Here is a 23,876-nt window from a genome sequence, read left to right as displayed (position 1 = left end):
AGTATTTCAGTGGTCCTCTCCCCATGTCCTACAAAAGATAATCTAGCCATTTTTCCTTGAAGACAGGACTCGCAAACTGGATATGACTCAGAAGTCAATGAGTCGATAAGCCCATCTTTCTCCATTTTGTTCATTCTGTCGTCTCCAATATGGCCAAGCTTGAGGTGCCATAAATACTTCTGGTTTATCTCATCCCTGAATCTCTTGGATCCTTTGGCACTCACTTCTTGCTCAGAAACATTCACAAATGCATCCATATATAAATGATAGAGACTGTTAATCATAAAACCACGTGCGACTATTTTATTTCTGAAATAAATAGAACAACAGTCTTTGTCAAAAGTAAAAATATGACCATCCTGTGCTAGACACGAAACAGAAATCAAATTTCTGCTAGCAGCAGGTACATAATAACAATCTCTAAGTAATAAACTAAAACCAGACGGTAGTCGCAGAGGATAGGTGCCCACAGCCACAACAGTAACTTTTGCTCCATTGCCAACCCGAAGAGTTACCGCAACTTCCGCCAGCCTTTTACTTTCCTTTAGACCCTGCATGGTAGTGCACAAATGAGCACTAGAACCAGAATCTATAATCCAACTAGAAGTAGAAGAAACCGTTAGATTAGTTTCAATTACGAGCAAGTCTATACCTTCTGAAGGTGTGTCTGCCTTCTTGTTCTTCAAGCTCTCGAGATATGAAGGACAGTTTCTTTTCCAGTGGCCGTCAACATTGCAGTGGAAACATTTTTCTTTGTCATTAGCCTTTTTCTTTTGAACTTCCTTCTTTGGCTTCTTGTCTTCCTTCTGCTTCTTTGCAGGCTTCGTTTATTTTCAAGTAGACTTTCTATTGGAACCAGAAGTCAGCTCAGCAGCAAGGACATTGCCCCTTGAACTTTCCAAGGCTCCCTCAGCAGTTACCAACATATTTATCAGTTCAGTCTTAGTGCATTCAATCTTATTCATGTGGTAGTTTACTATAAACTGTCCAAATGAATCAGAAAGTGACTGTAGGATCAAATCCACTTGCAATTCCTTGTGCATGTTCATTTCGAGCTTCTCAAGATCCTCCAGATCCTTGATCATGGTCAGACCGTGATCATGAACAGACTGCCCCTCGCGCATCTTTATCTTGTAGAGCCTCTTGGACACTTCAAAACAAGCTGTGCGACTCTGTTCACCGTACAACTCTTGTAGGTGTGCCAATATCTCCCTAGCAATCTTCAGATTCTCATGCTGTCATTGGAGTTCATTGGACATGGATGCCATCATGTAGCACTTGACTCTAACGTCATCATCCGTCCACTTCTGATGCGTCTCTCGCTGATCATCAGTAGGATGTGCTGGTAGTCTGGGATATCTCTTTCGAGTATGTAGCCTAATTTCTCACAATTCAAAATAATTTTGAGGTTTCTAAGCCAGTCCTTGTATTTGGTTCCGGTCAATCGGTTGGTCTCAAGAATACGGATCAAAGGATTTGAAGCTGACATTGTGATCTGCAGAGAGTAGATTCTAGTTAGACTTCGTACTTGATCTAAATTTGTCCTAAGGTCTTTTAGAACAAATGTTTCTCCCACTATTTTCTCGAATCCCTTACACTCCTCTGGCAGAAAAATGGAAAACCTTTGTGACTAGGACTTTTAGTGGGCACTGCAGTCCCACCAATTTACATGGCACCTCACGTAACAGTTATTGGTAACACATAAATAGATGAGTGTACAATCCTTGTACAATGCTTCTCAAGCATGTTGTAGTGCTACTTGGTCTCTAAGCCATGAAGACCTCACCTAACAGTTATTGGTCCCATTTCTTAGTTAAGTCAGACCCACCGTATAACCGTAGAAATAAAGTCGTCATTGGGTCCTCACCTAACAGTTATTGGTGCCCAACCCCACCTTTATCCTACAACATCTCATGTCTATAGAGAGGTCCAGCCCTCCGATGCAACTTGCCCATTGTGTCCAGCTGAGACAAATCAACATCAGAAAGACCTTAGCAGCTCTATACAGTGGAAGACCTATTGACTTAATATTGGTTAATCATGTCTTAGTGTTTGCAACCTTGAGCTCTTTATAAGAGGTAATCGAACAATTGGCCAGGTAAGCAAGTGGGAGGCTCCCCTTACTCAGAGAGTAAGGTCCTAATTAAGTAGCCACCTTTCATGCTTTCCTAGACACCAATTAGATCAATTAATCTAATATGACTTGCTCATGTTGGTTCACTCTCGACTTGATTGAGGAGATTTTAGTTTAGGTCTCATTGGGTTTGCTACATCACATGTAAACCTATCTACTCCGCTATCAATCATATCACATGCAAACGGCACATCGCAGGCAGTTATAATCGCAGCAATAAATAAAGCTAAACTTTAAATAGGTGATGATCATGGATTCTAATTAGGTCATATTACAAGCACATGCACGTCAATCGATCAACTGGTCTTCAACTTTTGAATTGGTTCCAAGCCTCCTTCATTCGATCCTTGATCAACTCTTGATCCAATCGCCATCAACCGCTCAGATCGCCATTCATCTCATGCAGTGTCTTCGATTTGATCATTGACGTACATCACATCATAGAAATACAACCAGATATAAAATAAAAATAATAATAAATTATATCTTCTTTTAGGAGGCACGCAGGCCTCTCAAAACATCAAATAAGATGCATGCAAGCATCTGAAAAATTACATAACATTACAGATCATATCACAGGTCACATTACATTTGATACCAAAAGGATTTGAATCCTATGATCATCACCACATGCATCTTTTGCATAATTTTATCTAATTTGATTTTAATTTTATTATGAAATCATCTGAGATCCAGATCATGCAATACCTTAATTTTAAACATCATAATCACATCATAATTTTAAAACTAACATCGCATGATCGATCTAACAAAATCAGCATGCTGGAAATTTTAGCATCACGCAATTTCAGCACGCAGAATTTTTCAGCATGCATAATAATTAAAAATCAGAACTAATTCATAATCAATTAATTATTATCTTAATTGGATCCCCAAAACCATGGCTCTGATACCACTATTGGTTTGCCCCGCAGCGGCGCGACGATCGCGGCGGAATCCACATGCCGGGCCCGGTGCATCGCATACACCGGAACAGGATCGGGTGAATTCAAAATTTTCTGATTCAGAACGATTCAGAACCTTTTTGAATTCAAATGGAGACTAAACTAAGATCTAATAATTAATTATGAATTGTTAAACTACCAGCAAATCAGAAATCTAAAAATTCAAATGAAGATCTCATCTTCACCTTTGTGCGAGTAGAAGAACACCGCAACTGATGATCGTGGTTTGGTTCGTTGTAGCCGCACAAACGTTCGGCCTCTACAAGTATCCACACGAGGTTGCTGAAGATCAGAGATGGGGCTTCACCGGGGTGCTAGCTCCTTGCAAAAGCCTCTTTTGGATGTCAAAGAAGAAGGAAGAAGAAATCACAAGGATCCCACCTTGTGCAGCCTTCAAGGGAAGAAGAAACACTTTCACTGTTTTTGATTCTCTTCTCACCTTTTTCTTGTTGATTAAAAATCCTCAAAATATATCTCCTTGCTGCCCCACGCCTGAGAGAAGCACTCATGAAAACTTGGGGCGTGGGGCTCCCTTTTTTTTTTTTTTTTTTATAGGGTTCAAAACCCTAGGCGCCAAGGGTCCTAGTCCCACTAGGATTCCTTGGCGCCTCCCTTTTTTTTTAATTAGATGCCCCCTTGAATTAGGCAGGATTTTTAGGGACTCGATCTAGCCAACTCTTGACTAGAATTTGAGTCAAATTTCTTTGGATCAGACCCAACATAATTTGACTCAATTAATCAGCAATAAATGACTTAATTATAATCTAATTATAATTATTTAATTCTTCCATTTAACTCACTAACTCTTAGTGGGTTATTTCGAACATCAATCTTATTGACAATTGACATTATGATTCCAAATCACAATTCGACAATCCTAATAATCAGAACCCCTAATGTGTGTGACCTCATAGGTTCTAATCTAACTGGTAATGAGACATATTGAGATCTCCATCTCAATATCACTGAAACACTTTCAGTTCTACTCGTCAGGGTCTACCGATCATCGGATGAATGCCCGTGAGTCCTAACATCCACAAGTGACACCTAGCAGTATGTAGTGGCAACCCAGTAGAATAGAATAATGAACCTCTAGGTGCAGTTATCGTATGATACAGTCCTTCTATCGTGGATCTCTATAGGACGGAGGTCATGGACAACTCGTCAAACCCCATCGTTTGTCATATGTCAAGATTTATTCGACCTAAGTTCGAGAGTGGAAAACTCTTTCTCCATTGTACAATCTGCCCCGACCGAGGTCTTACGAACTCAGTCTTATAAATTACATAGGATCTCTCCTTATCTATCAAGGTCGATAGATTCTTTGTAGGTGCATACCCTACTCCTACAGTGAACCTACTGCAGCCAATCTACACTGCATAGACCCATATGGCTAGAGACCATGTATGTGTGCAGTCAAACTACAATAACCTCACTGTGAGTAGCCGAAGCATCGCAGGTCAAAGGACCAGTCACACTACTGCAACATCAAGTAAGTCACTGACGAGTGGACAGACATCCAAGTGACTTCTTGTCTTGGTCACGCTCAGTACCCTTGTTCTCTAACAAGCACCTGCACTATCACTTCAGTGTCCCTACACTGTGGACTCGAGTCTCGTCCATCCGTAAGGAAAGTGATGTGTGCACTGATCGGATCAATCACCGTCCTCGTGATGATCCATCGATCAGGAGCATTTAGAAATTAATCACCAATGATATATGGCTCAAATTCTCAACTCTTGAGAATATGCATCATCATCTTATTAATTTCTTGGACGATTTATGGACACATAAACAATATGAATGAAAAAATGCCTTTTCTTTATTCAATAATAAATAGTCAAGTACAAAATTATGTCCTAGAATTAATAATGTGTCAGCCTTATTGGCCTCTAGAGCATATATCTAACACCCTCCTGACGTCAGATGTGATGCGTGAGGCACAGCCTTGGGACGTGCAGGTGGGCACAGCCTCGGCCCTCTGCCTCTGGTCGAGGGAGAGCAGGTGGTGGCCACCTCCAGTAGGAGTGGGGCGGGGGACCACCCCGTGTTGCTCTCGGAGGGGAGTCAGGCCGTGCCACTGATGCCTGGAAGGGATGCCGATCACACTACTGCTGTACAGTGTGTCAGGGCGGCAGTCATGCAGGTCATATCTGATGAGCTCGAGGTGGGCCCAGGTAGCGTGCTTGTGGCTGGCCCCACGATCCAGGGGGAGGATGGGTCTGAGACCGACTATGTGGACTGTGATCCATGAGGATCCTTGCCTGGGATTATAGGGGGGCGGCCAAGCCGTCCTTCATGTCTTCCTTTAAATGGTTAGTGCAAGTTCACTGTCCGGAGATATGCTTTTTGAGTGAGACCCGGCTATCTGGTGAGGGGCTTGCACGTCTGAGACGGTGCCTGGGGAGGACTGGGAGACATATGCAGTTGAGTCCCAGGGGCTGTTGGGAGGTATTCTGCTCCTATGGAGGCGAGGGGTGGCGACCTTTGATGTCTTCCACAACTGCCCCCAACAGGTGATTATGACTGTATCGGCACCAAACGCCGCTCCATGGGTACTGCGTGGGGTGTACGCGAGCAGGGATTATAGGATCAGGAGGGTCCTCTCGCGAGAGATCACCAGTCTCACTGCCCAGGGTGTCCCGACAGTTGTAGTTGGCGACTTCAACTGCATCTTAAGTTCGAGTGATAAGAGGGGTGGGGCTGCCTTCATGGAGAGAGCGGACAGGAGGGAGTTTCGCGACTTCATGTCGCGTATTGGCCTGGTGGACTTAGGATTCTTCGGACCTCAATTTACTTGGTTCAATATTCAGCTCGGCAGTGCGAGGGTTTGGGAGCATCTAGGCAGGGCCTTTGCGTCCCCAGACTGGATCCTCCGTTTTTCCACCTGCAGGGTTAGTCACTTACCTCGGATCGCCTCGGACCACTGCCCCCTGCTGATTTCTACATCATCGGGACCTTGTCATCATAGCCCCTTCCGTTTTGAGAAGGTTTGGCTATCGTACTCGTAGTCCTGGGATATTGTCTGTGATGCTTGGCGCACCCCGGTGCGTGGGGATGCTATGCACCGGGTGTCGCACAAACTAGAGTTGGCTAAGAGGCGTCTCCGACGATGGAATCGCGAGGTTGTGGGCGATATTTTCCGGAGAGTTGAGGGGGTTGAGACTGCGATCGCTGAGTTGCAGAGGAAGGAAGATGTTGAAGGTGCGCTCTCGGAGGATGGCATGGGTGACCTCCGGGGGCTTCTAGCGGCTCACCACTCACTACTATGGTAGCACGAGAGCTTCTGGCGATAGAAATTCCGGATTCAGTGGGTACATGAGGGGGACTGTAACACCAGTTTCTTCCACCGGACGACAGTTATCCGGAGGCAGCGGAGCACGATTCACTCATTGCGAGATGGGTCTGGACATCGGGTGGAAGATGAGCCTGCCATCCGACAGATCCTGCTGGATTTCTTCCGTGCTAGATGGACGGAGGATGAGGACTCCGGCGACAGAGACCACCCCCCGAGGGTGGATGCGCGAATCAAGGATGATGAGAATGCAGTCCTGGTCCGACCGGTGTCGGCTCAGGAGGTACAGGAGGCAGTCTGGGCCTTGGCTCCAGACAAGGCCCCTGGACCGGACGGTTTTCCCCCATTTTTCTTCCGACAATATTGGGGTATCATTCGGACAGCGGTGGTAGAGGTTGTTCAATGTTTCTTCTCTCAGGCGGTGATGCCAGGGGATTAGAAGGCTACCTTCATCATGCTTATCCCAAAGCATCAGGAGGCAGCAGAGCCCAGTCACTTCAGGCCCGTCAGTTTGTGCACAACCTTGTATAAGGTTGTGGCAAGAATAATGGTCGGAAGAATGAAGCCCCTTCTGCCTGGCATTATCAGCCAGGAGCAGGGGGTGTTTATAGCTGGCAGAAATATTTTCCATAATGTTCTGTTGGCCCAGGAGATGATGTGGGATCTTCAGCGAGCATCGAAGCGACGTAGCTTGATGGCTATTAAGCTGGATATGGAGAGAGCTTACGACAGGGTCAGATGGAGTTTTCTTCAGCAGACCCTAGACGCGTATGGGTTCCATGGCAGTGGATTGGTTGGGTCTTGGGGTGTGTCAGGGGGCCAAAGTTCTCTATCTTGGTCAATGGCACACCGTCACCTTTCTTCGAGTCCACTATGGAGCTGCGTCAGGGATGCCCTCTATCACCTTATTTGTTTATTATTTGTGCTGACATTTTGTTTCGTGATTTGCAGAGAGTGAGTGCCCGCGGGGACTTAGAGGCCTACATCCCCACCCGGGGGCCAGTCCTCTTTCTCACTTACTCTTCACTGATGATTTTTTTTATTGGCCAAGGCGCGGATCTCTAATGCACGGGTCCTTCGTAGGGTGGTGGCGGATTATTGCGCGGCGTCAGGTCAGAGAGTTAACTTCCAAAAGTCAGCTGTTCACTTCAGCCCGAGCACGGAGAGCAGGGTCAGACAGAAGATTCGAGGGATTTTGCAGATACCTGAGCAGGAGGAGACATTGACCTACTTAGGAGTCCCCATCACAGGATGCAGACTACGAGTAGCAGAGTGCTCCAGTCTGGTGCAGCGGGTAGAGAGCAGGATGGAGGGATGGAGAGCGGCCTCCTTATCTATGATGGGGAGACTGACTCTGATCAGATCGGTGTTGGGGTCCATGCTAGTATATCTCATGGCCAACACCGTGGTTCCGAAGACGACCTTGCTGAGAGTCGAGCGATTGCTGCGGTGCTTCCTGTGGGGGTCACACGGCGGAGGTCGCGGGGTGCATTTGGTGGCCTGGGAGCACGTCTGCCGGCCTACCAGTGTGGGCGGCCTCGAGGTGCAGTCCCTGTTGGAGCGGCGTGAGGCTTTCATCGCTCGGCATGCAGCTCGGTTTCTATTAGAGCCACATGGGTTGTGGAGTCAGGTGATAGTAGCTAGATATGGCCGCGAGGGCTCAGGGGTGGCATGGAGAGGGCGGCAGGTTTCCTTCATGTGGCATGAGATTGCGAGGTACCTGCCGACGGTGTCGGCAAATACTAGGTGGCTGATAGGCGATGGACAGAGTATTGATGTGACGACAGACCCATGGATTGATACTGTTCCACTGAGGTGGTGGCCGACCATGGTCGATGTTGAGGCAGTGGAGGGGTTGCAGGTCTCCGATCTTCTTGCCCCGGGAGAGTCTGGGTGGGATGACGCCAGGCTATGCAGCTGTTCGGAGGACACCTAGCTGAGAGGATCCGGTCCCTCCCAGTGCCTGGATGTGGGGGGCCAGATGTCAGGATCTGGGGCACCTCTTGCCGGTCCACCATCAGACTGGGAGACCTTTCCTAGGTTATCCAGCGAGAGCATGAGCCAGGGCAGGACTGCACCTGGATCTGGAGGTCGGGGCTTCACCCGAGGGTGGCACTCTTTCTATGGAAGGTGGCGTGGGACCACCTTTCGACGAGAGCAGTGCTGAGCAGGCGGGGCTAGGGGATCTCAGCGGAGTGTGGTACAGACAGTGTTGAGGAGTCGGTCGACCACGTGCTCTTCCAGTGTACGTGGGCGAGGTTGGCATAGCAGTGGGCAGGGATCTTGCGAAAGGTCTGGAGTGGGAGGCTTCGGTTCTTACAGATGATACAGCAATGGTTGGCCTGCCCTCAGACAAGTTGGGAGGCTATCAGAGCGACCTGCACAGCTCATCAGATCTGGTTGGGCCGGAACGCCCGCACCCTCGGTGAGCGCAGGGTGTCACCGAGGTTTGTAGCGGAGTTCGCGCGAGTACAAGCATTGGAGATCAGACCCTCTTCCGATGGACCTTTGATAGCTTGGAACACCTGGGGTTCTCTCTCTGCCTCGGCAACTCCTCAGATGGTGTTTTTCACTTGGGAACCCCCACCCCCGAGTTTCCTCATGGTCAACTTCGACAGATCTGTACAGGATGGAGGTGCGTGGGGTGGTGCGGGTTTTGTGATACGGGGCTCGCACTCCAGAGTGGTGGCAGCACGTGGTTGCCTTTGCGGCTCATCATATCAGGGTACATCCTTTAGGTGGGGGAGGCGGAGATGCCATTGGCACTCCGTGAGCTAGTGTTTTTTGACTTTATTGGGTGTATTCATACACGTAGTGTATGATAACCCGTTTTTAGCAAAAAAAAAAAAAAGTGCCCTTCAATATCTTCATGAACAATTGAACATAGTAGAATTCTTTTTAATTAGGGTAATTGTTGCCCAAGGTGACAAGCCAGGGGGGGGGGGTGAATTGGTTTCTTTTACTTTTAACTATCTTACTTGTGTTAAATGATGAGTTAGTAAACTTAAACAAATCACAATACAAACAACAAGAAGTATAGTGGTTCGGTGCTCTCCTTAGCACCTACGTCCACTCCCCAAGCGACCCCTTGGGAATTCACTATAATCCCGTGGATTACAGTTGGATTGTTTTCCGGGCTCACAATCCAAAAACCTTTACACTTGGGTTTTTCGGGTTCACCAAAAACCTAAGTTGGTTTTACGGGCTTACCAACGAACCTATGATGGTTTTACGGGCTCACCAACGAACCTTTACAATTGGTTTTCCGGGTTCACCAATCAACCTATTCCGTTGGTTTTGCGGGCTAACCAACCAACCTTTACAAGTAGTTTAACAAATAAAGAAAGAAGATTTAAACTCCTAGATGAGCAAATAAAACAATGTAATCTACAAAGAAGAGTTTAGAAAGTATTTATCGCTTGTAGTGACTTCTCTCTTCTTTGTCAAGGATGCTTCACTCTTCAAGGGAGGATGGAGCTCTTGATGACTCTTTGAATATGCTCAACCCCTTTCTTTGATTCTTGAATGAAGTACTTGGATGAGAAAGATTAGGGCACTTTCTCTTTCTTGTGTACTCTTTGATATTCTTTGGAAAAGATATTCTATCTGATGAATAGTGCCACTTTAAATAGTTTTCTACATCCATTGGACAAGCCCCAATGGTTAGAATTCAAAAACTAGCCGTTACTCACTTTTGGAAGGACAAAAAGTACTTCTGCAGAACTAGCCGTTATGCTTCTGCCCGTGTTTGGGTCGGCTCAACCTGTCCTTGGGTCGACCCAACTTTCACTTGGGTCGACTCAAACATTCCTTGGGTCGACCCTCTCAGAAATACAGAAACTTGCAATTCAGCCTTCCTTCACTTGGGTCGACCCAACCTTTCTTTGGGTCGACTCAAGGTTCAGTTGGGTCGACTCAACTTCTTTTTGGGTCGACCCTAACAGGGTTTCCAGAGAACCTTTTCTGTCTTCTGTTCTGTCTTGCCTTTGGGTCGACCCACACAGGGTTTGGGTCGACTCAAGCTTGGGTCGACTCAACTTTATCTTGGGTCGACCCTCTCAGTAAATCCAGAGAACCATTTTCTGAGTTGTTTGAGGATCTTGATGTTTGGGTCGACTCATGCTTTCCTTGGGTCGACCCAACTCACTGTTCATCTGTGCCATTTTTGCAGAAGTGTGCCAAATGCTTTCTTGATGTACCGGGGTCGACCCAATCATCCTTTGGGTCGACTCAATCCACACTTTACTGCATCTCAAGGTTAGATTCATTCATATAAACAATGAAATGTATCTATATCAATTTATACAAATATACTAAGAGTAATAGACTTATAAATGAAGTATCGATTTAACTTATAACATACTCTAGATAATTGCTTGTTAATCATCAAAATAACACTATCATTCTCAATCTCCTCCTTTTTGATGATTACAAAATAAAGAGTATGAGCCTATTGATACTTATCTTAAAATTAGTTTTAAAAGGGCTTAACTTGCTGAAATTCAGCTTTTCAAAATATAAGAGTGAAGTCTCCCGCTATATCATTCAAATGTTGCCAATTTGACTTTTTGAATTGCTCCCCCTTTCATTTATAATTCTTTAAAGATGAAACTCCAAAAATTTGAGATAAAACATGAGTTTCAGATTATGTATCGAGGTGTGAAAGGTGCGTGCCAAATTCTGAAATTCTATGTGCCAAATTCTGAAATTTGATAGAAATATTTGATTTGATCATTTTCATTGTTACAAATTGCTCCCCCTTGGATGTATATGATTTTCAATTTGTTTTACAAGTTATTTCTCTTTCTTTCTTTACTTCTCCTCTTATTGCTCTATCTTTACTTCTCCCCCTATTACTCTTTCTTTACTTCTCCCCTTTTTTGTTATCATCAAATAGGTGCATGGGAAAAGACACAATAAATAACAAACATTCAAACTTCATTGATCAAAATAGGAATATTTTAGTACATTCAAGTCAAAAACAAAAGCAAATACAATGTTCCTCAGTCAAAGTTTAAAGATACATGATAAACACAAAATACATATGAGAACTAGATATCTAGCCTAGGCTCTAAACAGAAATGCTAATATCAGCCTAGGGAGTATCTAATGGCTGGGATCTAGTCCTCATCCTCCTAGTGTACGTGGCGAGGGGAGGTCGAGCCTGGTGAGACTGTGTCTGGCGTGGAGCACGACGAGCTGGATGACTCTGTGCCGAAATCTCTGACTCAGCAGCCTGTGGCACAGATGGTCCATGGGTCTCTCTCTCTCCGGAGTGCTCCTATCTGCTACCTCAGATCACTGATCTCAGCAGACATGATGTCCAATCGGCTCGTCAGCCCATCAGTAATAGTCCTCGCCTGAGCTGACATACTGTCTAATCTGCTCGTTAGCCCGTCTGTGATAGTCCTCGCCTGAGCTGACACAAGCTCAGTCATCCTACTCCAGAACTCATCTGTGTCTCTCGGAGGAACAGATGGCAATGGTCCAGCCTCCGAAGGTGCAGTAGGATGAACCATATGCTCCTCATCCTCAGAGATATGGTCTCCAATATCTGGTGCATCACCCTCTGGTGCCTCATCCTGAATCCCTGCTCCAGTATTAATCCACTGTCCGTTCACTTTCTCATATCCCATGCGTATAAGTGTCCGTGCAGTGTATGTGTCAGTATGAAGCAGACTCCTGGATGCCTCCCCCTCGACAGATATACCGTGCTGTCGAAAAATCAACGTGAGTATCATACCATAAGGTAGTGATACTCTGGGGTTGCAGATCACCTTCCTCATCTGCCTCAGTATCATGGCCGGGAGATTCAGGGGAATACCCTGAATAATGTGCTCCATCACTACTAGATCTCGCTCAGTGATGAGATCGAATCTCCCGCTCTTCGAAAATAAAATCATATTTATAATGCTGAGTAGTAATCTCATTTCAGCAGAAAGAGAGCTAGCTATTACCTTCTCCGAAAAGTCGAAGTCCTCATTTTCCATTATCAACTGAAGGGCTCTCATCTTATTTTCAGGCTTTTCCGGAGTGGCTCCTTCGCAGGGTAGATGAAGTAGCTCACTCAAACTCTCCTCGGAAACTCGAACCCTAACTCCTCGAACTTCCGAAATAAGCCCTCCCATTCCAATTTTAAGGAAGGCATAGAACTCCCGAACTAATCCGGGGTAGATCATCACATCTAGGGAGCAAAGATACTCCCAACCTTGCCTTTGGATCCATTCCCTCAACCGGAACCCTTCTTGATCAAAGAACTCGAAATGGATCCTTCTCCCCGTTGTAACTGGTCTCCCCGCAAATCTTGCAAGTATAACTGAGGGGGAAGGAGGAGGAGGTGGCTCCGCACGTGCCTCACGTTGTGGAGACACTGTAGATGGCTCCGTAGGTTGCCTTTCCTCACGTTAGATCCGTGAGACTCTTCCGGATCTCTTGGCTACGGCTCTTTTGGGTCCCATTTCTCCAAGATCTTAAGATAATCTACTGTTTGGAGAAGTTTGGAGGAGTTTGGAGAGTGGGCAATAGAGTATTCAGAAGAGGACAAGGGCAAACAGTGCCCTAATAGAGCTCTCGGGTCCCCCTTTTAACAGTGGGGTCCCGACGTTGGGTCGACTCAAGAAATTTCTTGGGTCGACTCAACGTTGGGTCGACCCTATTCTGGGTTGGGTCGACCCAAGTACAGAATTTTTTTTTTCTCTTCCTTTTTGCTTCTAAAAATTTTTCTTGCTTCCAATCCTTATAAATTCTTTCTGGGACAATGATACATGAGTAAGGAATCTATAGATGACAAGTTTGACTCATGTTTCATGGATTTTTAGAAATTGGAGGAATGTATCATGAGACTACTTGCTCCCTTTTATATTTCTTCAATAAAAAGGATCACATATGCCTAATTCCCTCATTAGCGTGCAGAATCTATCTTCACTCAATGGTTTTGTGAATATGTCGGCTAATTATTTTTTAGTGCATATATGCTTAATACATATGTTTCCATTTTGTACATGATCCCTAATAAAATGATATCGTATTTCTATGTGTTTGGCTTTAGAATGCTGAACCGGATTTTTAGTAAGATTGATGGCACTAGTATTATCACACTTAATAGGAATATTATCTAGCTTAACTCCATAGTCTTCTAGTTGTTGCTTAAGCCATAGTACTTGAGCACAACAACTACCAGCAGTTATATATTCAGCTTCAGCTGTTGACAGTGCCACTGAATTCTGCTTTTTGCTAAACCATGATACTAAGTTGTTTCCTGAGAATTGACATGTGCCACTTGTGCTCTTCCTGTCTAATTTGCATCCAGCAAAATCAGCATCTGAGTATGCAAGCAAATCTAGACAAGAGTCTCTAGAGTACCATAATCCAATATTTGTAGTTCCTCTTAAATATCTAAGGATTCTTTTAACAGCACTTAGATGTGATTCCTTAGGATCTGATTGGTATCTAGCACATATTCCTACACTAAATACGATGTCTGGTCTACTAGCTATAAGGTAGAGCAAGGATCCAATTAGTCCTCTATAAAGCTTAATATCAATACTCTTCCCTTTTTCATCTTTGTCTAGCTTACTAGTGGGATTCATTGGAGTGCCTACTCCCTTATGATTTTCATTCCCAAACTTCTTTAGTATTTCCTTTGTATACTTAGTTTGATGAATGAAGATTCCTTCTTTAGTTTGTTTGATTTGTAATCCTAGAAAGAAACTTAGTTCTCCCATCAAACTCATTTCGAATTCTTCATGCATTAAATCAGCAAATTCTTTGCAAAGAGTATCATTTGTGGCACCAAAGATTATGTCATCTACATATATTTGTACCACTAATAGATTTTTGTCCTTTCTTTTGAGAAATAGTGTTTTATCTACATTTTCTCTACTAAAGTCATTATTAAGCAGAAATTTGCTTAATCGATCATACCAAGCCCTAGGTGCTTGCTTTAATCTATATAATGCCTTATGTAGTCTAAACACATGATTTGACAATTCATGATTCTCAAAACTAGGAGGTTGCTCTACATATACTTCCTCCTCTATTAAACCATTTAAGAATGCACTTTTTACATCTATTTGATACAATTTGAAATCCACGAAACATGCAAATGCTAGAAGTAATCTAATAGCCTCTAATCTTGCTACAGGAGCAAATGTTTCATCAAAATCTATTCCTTCTTCTTGATTGTATCCCTTAGCTACAAGTCTAGCCTTATTTCTTATAACTAACCCATTTTCATCTAATTTATTTCTAAATATCCATTTTGTTCCAATTACTGAGTTATGCTTTGGTCTTTCAGTTAATGTCCATACATTACTTCTTTTGAATTGATTTAATTCATCTTGCATGACATTTATCCAATTAGTATCTTTTTCAGCTTCTTTATAAGTCTTAGGTTCTAATTGTGAAACAAAAGCAAGATAATCATTTAAGTTTCTAAGAGATGATCGAGTTCTTACCCCTTGAGATGGATCACCAATGATTAAGTCTTTAGGGTGTCCATATGCATACCTCCATTCCTTTGGCAAGTTTTGAGATTGTGGTGGCACGCAATCATCACCCTTATCTTGAATTGGCACGTCATCAATATTCAACTTTTCAAAGTCGATAATTTCTGTATCATCATTGTTGCCCAGAGATGGTCACCCAAGAGGGGGGGTGAATTGGGTGTTTTAAAACTTTTGTCTAATTAAAAAATAAAATACACAAATGTATGAGCTAAAGCTAAAGTAAAGCTATGAAGACAAACAATCGCAAACACAAGCTTTTATAGTGGTTCGGAGCCTCCACTGCTTCTACATCCACTTTCCAAAGCACCTTTGGGAATTTCCACTATAATCCACGATTACAGTACGGTAGTTTTGCGAGTTCACTACCCAACTCGTTGTTTTACACCGGGCTAACAACAAACCCTATAACCCCCAATTTCACTTAGGCTTGGGATGCCTTTCCCTTGTTCCAAGTCCCTTGACTGGAACAAGCACCACAATGAAAGGTTTTACAAAGGATTGAAAAGCTCTGAATAAGCAAATATGACAATGATAAACAATAGAACCCGGAAGAATCCTTTTGCCGTTGGAAGCGTGGGAAATGATGATTCTTCCGATGTGGATCGCGTAGGCTTGAGTATGAGCTTTGAATCCCGAGCGAAAGAGAGTGGTTGAGCTTGAAATCACTTGGGAAGCTTGAAAGCACTTGATTTCTTCACTTGAATGCACTCACTCCCTTGAACTTCTCTCTCTTGCTTCTCTCTTAAATGATCTAGCTTTTGGTTGGTGAAGAGTTGTTGAGAAGCACTTAAGAGGTCCCTTTTATAGCCCAAAAAGCAAATATAGCCGTTAGAGATAAAGTAAAAGAGATTTGAAATTCAAACCAAACCTGCAAAAGTTGTCAGTCGCGTCCCAGGCGCTCCGGAGACGTCTCCGCTTCAACGCGAGACGTCTCGGCTGTATAAATTTACTTTTCACTTTGTTTGGGGTCGACTCGGCACTTTACGGGGACGACTCTGGAATTGTATTGTTTGAATCCTTGTTTTTCTGTTTTTCTGAGAGGGTCGTCTCTGTACTTTACGGGGATGTCTCGGCTTGTTTGCACTTTTTGCATGGGGACGACTCCGCTGCCTTGGGGACGACTCCGCTGTTATAACTCCGAAAAACATGTCTTCTGGAATTCTCTAAGAGAGTCGACTCCGCTCTTTCAGGGGACGTCTCCGCTGCCTTATCACCGAAAATGACATCCTCTGGAAAACCCTGAGAGAGCCGACTCGCTACCTCGGGGACGACTCGGGAAGTCTGCTTTTTACTTGCGGGGACGACTCCGCGTACGGTGGGGACGTCTCGCGCATATCTCTTGAAAACTGCCTTTCTGCCGCCACTGAGAGAGTCGACTCCGCTACTGAGAGAGTCGACTCCGCTATCGCGGGGACGACCCGGCAGGTGCCGGGGACGTCTCCAGACGTGCCAGTTCTTCCTGTTTGTGCCAGAGACGTCTCTGAGACAACCCGGAGACGTCTCGGCTGTTCCTGAACTTTTTCTTTCATCTCAAAAATTCTTCAATAAGTCCTTAAAAGATCATGGGAACTTGCCTAGACATTTCTTAACAATATTCTTAATAAAATACATGAAATCCTCAATTAAATTGTTAAGATAAATGGAATTATACTCTAGTGTTTTGTATTCATCAAAATCCATTAGGGGGTCAACAATCTCCCCCTTTTTGATGATGACAAAACACTGAGTATATGCAAAATTCGAAATTTAAACATATACACAGTATTTGATCAGATGTACAAGCATAATGTTTTGATTAGAGCTAGATACAGTGTGCATAATTCAAAATAGTCAATTTTCAGTTCTATCATTATGCATAAGATTGATCTTTATAGCTCTTAAGCAATTTTAGCATATCAACCGAATTTGAATTAAGTTAAAATTTGAAAGCTAAGTTCTTTTTGACTCCCCCTTTCTTTTTCAGAAGGGCAATTATCTAAAAGCCAATATTTTTTAATTTTATCTTTTCTAATTCAACTTTGGAGTATGAATTTCGTATTTTGCATTCCAATGTATCCAATATCCATATTGGTTCTACTCTTGGTTCTACTCCCCCTTCTATATATCTACTCCCCCTTTTTGTCATCAACAATGAAGGGGACAAATTATCCTTCCATGAACTACTCAAGGAGATTCAAGTTGTGCTCCCCCTGTCCAAGTTATTTCTATTAAAGAATTTTAGTCATTCATATCACTCTCCCTTTGTTTTGGAATTCATTTCAGACTCCTCTTTTTTGTTTAACATAGTTATCACAAGATGTGCTCCCCCTGTGTCATATGCATGGATAAGTTGTGTTGAATTTGAATACTTAAGGTATGTTATGAGATTTTGATGGCACATCACAAGAAACACATACACAGTCACAGAATCACATACACAGTAGCACATACACAAGGTTTCAAAAGAAATTGTATTCATGTATCATTGTAAACCTTTGAAGTCAGTACATAGTTAAAAGAAGAAATCATTACAAGTATTGATTTCTACTACAAAAAGTGTTTCAAAATAGCCTAGGGTATACAAAAAGAAGATCCCTAGATGTCTACAAAAAGTTCCTTATCGGCGACGTTGCTCATAAGCCCTACAAGCTGCATCTATAAATGCATTGATTGAATCCATTAGGGTCTTGAACTGATCTCCCTGTGACTTATGGAAGGCTGCCACGAGTGCTTCAAATTCTATGGTTGCCATTTCAATTCTTCCTCTAAGTTGGGCAACCAAGGTGCCCATATTTCCTTCTGGGCTTGTCAACTCTTTAAGACTCTTTGAAATGGTCTTCAAGCTGTCCTTTAGCTCAATTGATCTGAATGTTTGGGTGGCACCCACACCAACTATTTCTTGCGTTGTAGCTTCAATTTGAGCTCTAATTTCCTTCAGCTCTTGTAGAAGCCCTTCATGTGAAGCTCTGATGGGGGCCAACTCAGTAGAGATCATGGATCTCATTTCCTCCCTCATCTGCTGGCAAATGACAGATGCTAAGGTACGCATCTGGTCTTCTGATAGGAAGGAGGGCCCACTGACTGGAGGAGGTGGTGGCATGGATGTGGAAGGTCCAGCTGAGCTGGAGGGTATATCAGGGAAATCCATGTGGCTGGGTGGAGGAGAGTGGTGGTCAGACTCCTGATGTGGGATCTCAGGCTCTAGGGTTTGAGCTTTTCTTTTTGGTACCTTGACCCAAGACCCATCTACCTTTTGAAACTCCATTCTTCGCATTGTGCCCTCATTATAGTAGTCGGTGTTTCTCAAGGGTTTTGCAGGTTCATTTTCGGGAATGTGAACCTTAAAGTGTTTAAATACTAGGGTAAATATCATGCCATAGGGTATACTAAACCTAGAATACCTATGACATAGAGCAATGTAGTTTAACATGAGTCTAGGGAGGTTTAGAGGAATCCCTAGTAGGATATGGTGCATGATAACTAAATCTCGCTCCGAAACAAAATCGAAGCGACCGGTTTTAGGAAACAAGACCCGGTTGACAATACTTAAAAGTAATCTCATCTCGGCATTTAGGTCTTGTGAGTTCACTACATCAAGAGGGCCGCAGTCCTCTCGTCCTAAAAGTAAGTTTAGGGCTATTTCCCTTTGGGGATGTGAGGTTGGAGCCTCACCGTCCTTAGGGATTTGCAAAACAGTGGATAAGATGTCCTCATTAATTTCTACTAATGTCCCCCGGACATATGCAGTGTACCCTAAGTCCCCTAAAGCCATATTACTAAACATTTCTCTAACAAGGCCGGGGTAGGTCGAGGTATTGAGGGTACAAAGGTGCTCCCACCCTTGGGCTCGGAGTCTCTCTCTAATAGAGAACCCCTCATTATCTAGAAAATGAAAATCTATGTACCTCCCGGTTGTTACTGTGCGATTTGCACAGGAAATGGTTGTGGTCGGCGGAGCAACCGGAGGAGACGGCGCGGAAGGTTCTTCCCTCCGTTCCTCACCGTCGGCCGCTGCCCTAGGACGCCTCCCACCAGTCCTCCTAGCTCTTTTGGGTGCCATTGAATGGAAATCCTAGGGAAATGAGGAGAAAGAGGCTAGGGTTTGTGTTGGAGAAAAATGGAGGCTAGGGTTTTTGTTTTTGTCGGGGATGAAAGGGAAAGCTCGGGTCGGCTCGAGCTGTTTCGACCTATTTAAAAACCCTCGTTCGGTCCCCGAGACGTCTCCGTGACTAAGGCGAGACGTCTCGCCTGGGGGGACGTCTCTACGATTTGCCAGAGACGTCTCCGGCACTGAAAAATTTCAGACTGAATTCTATCTTTTCCCAATTTTTTATTTAATCACATGATTAAATAAACATGATTTGATAAACACAGAGTGAATTTGTTTGTGATCCTCCCCCTTAATAATACATCCTATAATAATTTGATAATGATTTTTGAATTATTAATATTGAAATGAGGAATGTTTGACCAAATTTCGAATACCTATGAAATAGGCTCTGAAAATATCTCCATGAAGAGTCCAAGGGAGGGTAACCATCCTCCGGAAAGTCAAACAGTTCGTCATTTAGCTTAGATGAATTCATGCTTTCACTTATGTTTACCTTGAGGTGGATTACTAGTTTGAGTAGCAAAGCTATGCAATACAAGTTCAATTTATTTGCTAGGATCATACAAGCTCAAAGCATTCCTTAAGAAGTTGAATCTATCTTTACAAAGGGGCTTTGTAAAGATATCGGCCAATTGATTTTCAGTACATACATATTCAATCATCACATCATTTTTCAGCACATGATCCCTAATAAAATGATGCCTAATCTCTATATGCTTTGACTTAGAGTGTTGGACAGGATTTTTTGTTAAATTAATTGCACTTGTATTATCACATTTAATTGGTATATTATCCATTTTGATACCGAAGTCTTCAAGTTGTTGCTTAATCCAAAGAACTTGGGCACAACAGCTTCCAGCTGCAATGTACTCAGCCTCAGCTGTGGACAAGGCAACTGAATTTTGTTTCTTGCTAAATCAGGAAACCAAATTTGCACCTAAGAATTGACATGTGCCACTTGTGCTTTTTCTGTCGAGTTTGCACCCGGCAAAATCAGCATCGGAATAAGCAATTAAATTTATGTCAGATTGTTTAGAATACCATAAGCCTACATTAGATGTCCCTACCAGATATCTAAAAATTCTTTTAACAGCTTGCAAGTGTGATTTCTTAGGACATGCTTGGTATCTAGCACACATACAAACACTGAATAATATATCTGGTCTACTAGCAGTAAGGTAAAGTAATGAGCCTATCATACCTCTGTACAATTTGCAGTCTATACTTTTACCTTTTTCATCTTTGTCAAGCTTGCAACTTGAGCCCATGGGTGTGCTGATTTCCTTTGCATCCTTCATCTTGAATTTTTCCAACATTTCCTTGACATATTTGGACTGACTGATGAAGATGCCTTCCTCTGATTGTTTTATTTGTAGCCCAAGAAAGAAGTTGAGCTCACCCATCATGCTCATTTCAAATTCTCCCTGCATAAGCTTGGCAAACTCTTGACAAAGACTATCATTAGTAGCACCAAAAATTATATCATCCACATAAATTTGTACAAGCAGTAAGTCATTTCCTTTTCTTTTAATGAAGAAGGTTTTGTCTACATTTCCTCTCTTAAATTTGTTTTCAATTAGGAAATTACTTAATCTTTCGTACCATGCCCTAGGGGCTTGCTTAAGTCCATACAATGCTTTATGCAATTTATACACATAATCTGGATGTAAGTGATTTTCAAAACCTAGAGGTTGTCCTACATAAACTTCCTCCATTATATAACCATTTAAAAACGCACTTTTTACATCCATTTGATAGAGTTTAAAATCCATGAAGCATGCATATGCCAAAAGCAGTCTAATAGCTTCTAACCTAGCAACAGGAGCAAAAGTTTCATCGAAATCTATTCCTTCCTCCTGATTATAGCCTTTGGCCACTAGCCTAGCTTTGTTTCTTATTACTATTCCATCTTCATCTAGTTTATTTCTATATACCCATTTGGTGCCTATAATTGAAACATTAGGGGGTCTTTTCATTAAAGTCCAAACTTCATTTCTTTCAAATTGGTTTAATTCCTCTTGCATAGCATTCATCCAATTATCATCTTTTTCAGCTTCTTCTAGTGATTTAGGCTCGATTTGTGAAACGAATGCAAGATAATTACTAGTATTTCTTAGAGAGGATCTTGTCCTTACCCCTTGTGAGGGATCACCAAGGATTAGATCCCTTGGATGACCATGTGCATACCTCCATTCCTTAGGAAGATCTTGATTTCTCAACGGAGGTTGGTCTTCTTCTTCATCTTGCTGAATTGTATCTTCTTTGATCTCATCCTCTTGTTGTTTGTCTTGTATGGAGAATTCCTTCATTCGGTCTTCAAGTATACCTGCATCACCATCTTCTTCTTTTCTAGAAGAATCTCCATTAGCTTCATCAAAAACAACATGAATGGATTCTTCAACAACGAGAGTTCTCTTGTTGAAGACCCTGTATGCTCTACTAGATGAGGAATAACCTAAGAAGATCCCCTCATCTGATTTAGCACTAAATTTGCTTAGATTGTCCTTTCCATTATTTAAAATAAAGCATCGACAACCGAAAACATGAAAATAGCTTATATTTGGTTTCTTACCTTTTATTAACGCATAAGGTGTTTTCTTCAAGATGGATCTAACTAATGCACGGTTTAAAATGTGACATGCAGTATTTATTGCTTCAGCCCAAAAATATTTTGGTAGATCCGATTCGCACAACATGGTACGAGCCATATCTGCTAGTGTGCGATTCTTCCTCTCTACCACCCCATTTTGTTGGGGTGTCCTAGGTGCCGAGAAATTGTGATTGATACCATTTTCGTCACAAAACTTTTCAAAGTGCTGATTTTCAAACTCGGTACCATGATCACTCCTAATTGCTTTTAGTTTAAGATTGAGTTCATTCGAAACTCTATTATGAAACTTGATAAAAGCGGGAAAGGACTCATCTTTATGTGCAAGAAATGAAACCCATGTAAAACGTGAAAAATCATCAACAATTACAAGACCAAATTTCTTACCCCCTAGACTAGCAGTTCTAGTGGGTCCAAACAAATCCATGTGGATTAGTTCTAAGGGTTTTGTTGTTGAGACTATGTTTTTAGACTTGAAAGAGCTTCTCGTTTGTTTCCCTAATTGACATGCAGCACAAATTTTGTTCTTTTCAAAATCTATCTTTGGTAGTCCTTTGACTAGATCTTTTGTAATCAATTTAGAAATTAAATCCATGCTAGCATGTCCTAACCTACGATGCCATAACCAACTAGTCTCATTGACTTTGGGACTCATGGCTACAAGACATTGGCCATCCTTCATGGTGAGATCATCAAGATCAACCATGTAAACATTTCCATGCCTATGTCCTGTGAGTATGATCTCATTGTCAATTGGACTACTAATTATGCATAGTGATGATTCAAATGACACTTTAAATCCCTTGTCACAAAATTGACTTATACTTAATAGATTATGTTTTAGTCCATTAACTAACAATACATTGTCAATAAAAGAGGAGGGTGAAATGGAGATTTTACCAACACCAATGATTTGACCTTTAGCATTGTCTCCAAATGTGACTACTCCTCCTTCTTTTGATTTCAAAGTGACGAAGAGACTCTTGTCACCGGTCATATGCCTTGAGCAACCACTATCAAGATACCACATTCTCCTTTTATTCCCGGCTGCAAGGCATACCTGCAAAATGATCATGTGAAGCTCTTAGGTACCCAAGTTTTCTTGGGTCCTTCGTGGTTAGTGTAGTTGGTTCCCTTAGGCACCCATACTTTAGTTATGTTTTTAGCTTTCACAAATGTACTCTTGTTAGTTTGGATCTTTCTTTGAATACAACAGTAGGCTTTATGTCCATTCTTTCCGCAATGAAAGCATGTAGGTTTTTCAGTTTTTACATCTTTTGCTTTTACAAAGAAATTCTTTAGATACTTTTGTTGTTTGTTAGTTTTATATCCTAATCCGGCTTTATTAAAAACAGCTCTTTGATTTGAAAGAATAAGATTTAATTTTTCAGAGCTTTGTGTGAATTTTTCAACAATTGGTTTGTATTTATGTACCTCATTCTTAAGATTTAAATTTTCTTTAACTAGTTCTTCCTTATCCTTTTTAAGGGATTCAACATTTTGTGCAAGTGAGGTATTATTATCGAGTAGAGATTTTACTTTTAGATTTAATTCCTTAATTAGTGTTTTTCTCGTTTTATTTTCAATGCTAAGTTTTAAGTTTCTATTTTCTAGGTCAATGGTGTTAATATTTTTAACGCTCTCCTTCTCAATCAATAGGTTTTCAATATCTTCTTTCAGTTTTTGATTGGAGGCTTTTAACTCTTTATTCTTTGCTCCTAACATACTACAATCACCAATAAGTTCTTGAAAAGCTTCATACAATTCTTCTAAAGTAAAATTTATAGTTGAGTTTTGACATACCTCGTCGTCTTCGAATGCCATGAAGCACAAATTGGCGGTCTCTTCCTTCTCTTCCTCGGAGGATGATGTGTCACTATCATCCCATGTTGCTTTCAATGCCTTCTTCTTCTTCTTTCCAAAAAACTTCTTTTGTTGAGGTCATTCGGAACGAATGTGTCCCGATCTCTTGCAATCGTAGCATATGATTGGGTCTCTTTCTTTTTCTTTTTCTTTTTCCCAATCATTTCTCCCTCCAAACTTTTTCCTTGGAAAGGGTTTCTTTTTCCTCATGAATTTTTTAAACTTCCTAACTATCAAACCCAAGTCCTCGTCCTCACTTTCTTCCTCACTCTCACTACTTTCTTCTTCACACACACTCGAAGTAGCCTTGAGTGCAATTGTCTTTTTCTTTGGCAAATCATCTTCATGTTGCTTCATCGTGAGCTCATGCGTCATCAATGAGCCCAAAAGTTGTTCTAGCCCCAAGGTGTTGAG

General features: G+C 42.4%; 1 protein-coding gene across 1 annotated transcript; it reads left to right on the top strand.

The window, feature by feature from the left end:
* The first annotated feature begins 5,621 nt into the window (after positions 1-5,621).
* Positions 5,622-8,330, top strand: LOC149753481 (uncharacterized). The gene is made up of 6 exons (XM_089923527.1): positions 5,622-5,993; positions 6,111-6,370; positions 6,440-6,677; positions 7,044-7,127; positions 7,346-7,348; positions 7,446-8,330. The coding sequence occupies exons 1-6, from the start codon at positions 5,622-5,624 to the stop codon at positions 8,328-8,330; spliced, it is 1,842 nt and encodes a 613-aa protein (XP_089779653.1).
* Positions 8,331-23,876: the final 15,546 nt, after the last annotated feature.

The sequence above is a fragment of the Phoenix dactylifera genome, chromosome 5 (genome assembly GCF_051530095.1).
Source record: "Phoenix dactylifera cultivar Ajwa chromosome 5, Ajwa_hap1_PhDact_Kaust_v1.1, whole genome shotgun sequence".
NCBI classification, from domain to species: domain Eukaryota; kingdom Viridiplantae; phylum Streptophyta; class Magnoliopsida; order Arecales; family Arecaceae; genus Phoenix; species Phoenix dactylifera.
The sequence above is the reverse complement of the archived record's forward strand: the minus strand, read 5'-3'. Positions and strand labels throughout refer to the sequence as shown.

What these genes read in the sequence shown, in the direction of transcription:
- LOC149753481 (XM_089923527.1), top strand. Translation starts at nt 5,622, where the DNA reads ATGACTGTATCGGCACCAAACGCCGCTCCATGGGTACTGCGTGGGGTG. An exon ending in TCCGTTTTTCCACCTGCAGG is followed by an intron (nt 5,994 to 6,110) that starts GTTAGTCACTTA and finishes TCGTACTCGTAG; the next exon opens with TCCTGGGATATTGTCTGTGA. An exon ending in GCTCACCACTCACTACTATG is followed by an intron (nt 6,371 to 6,439) that starts GTAGCACGAGAG and finishes CTGTAACACCAG; the next exon opens with TTTCTTCCACCGGACGACAG.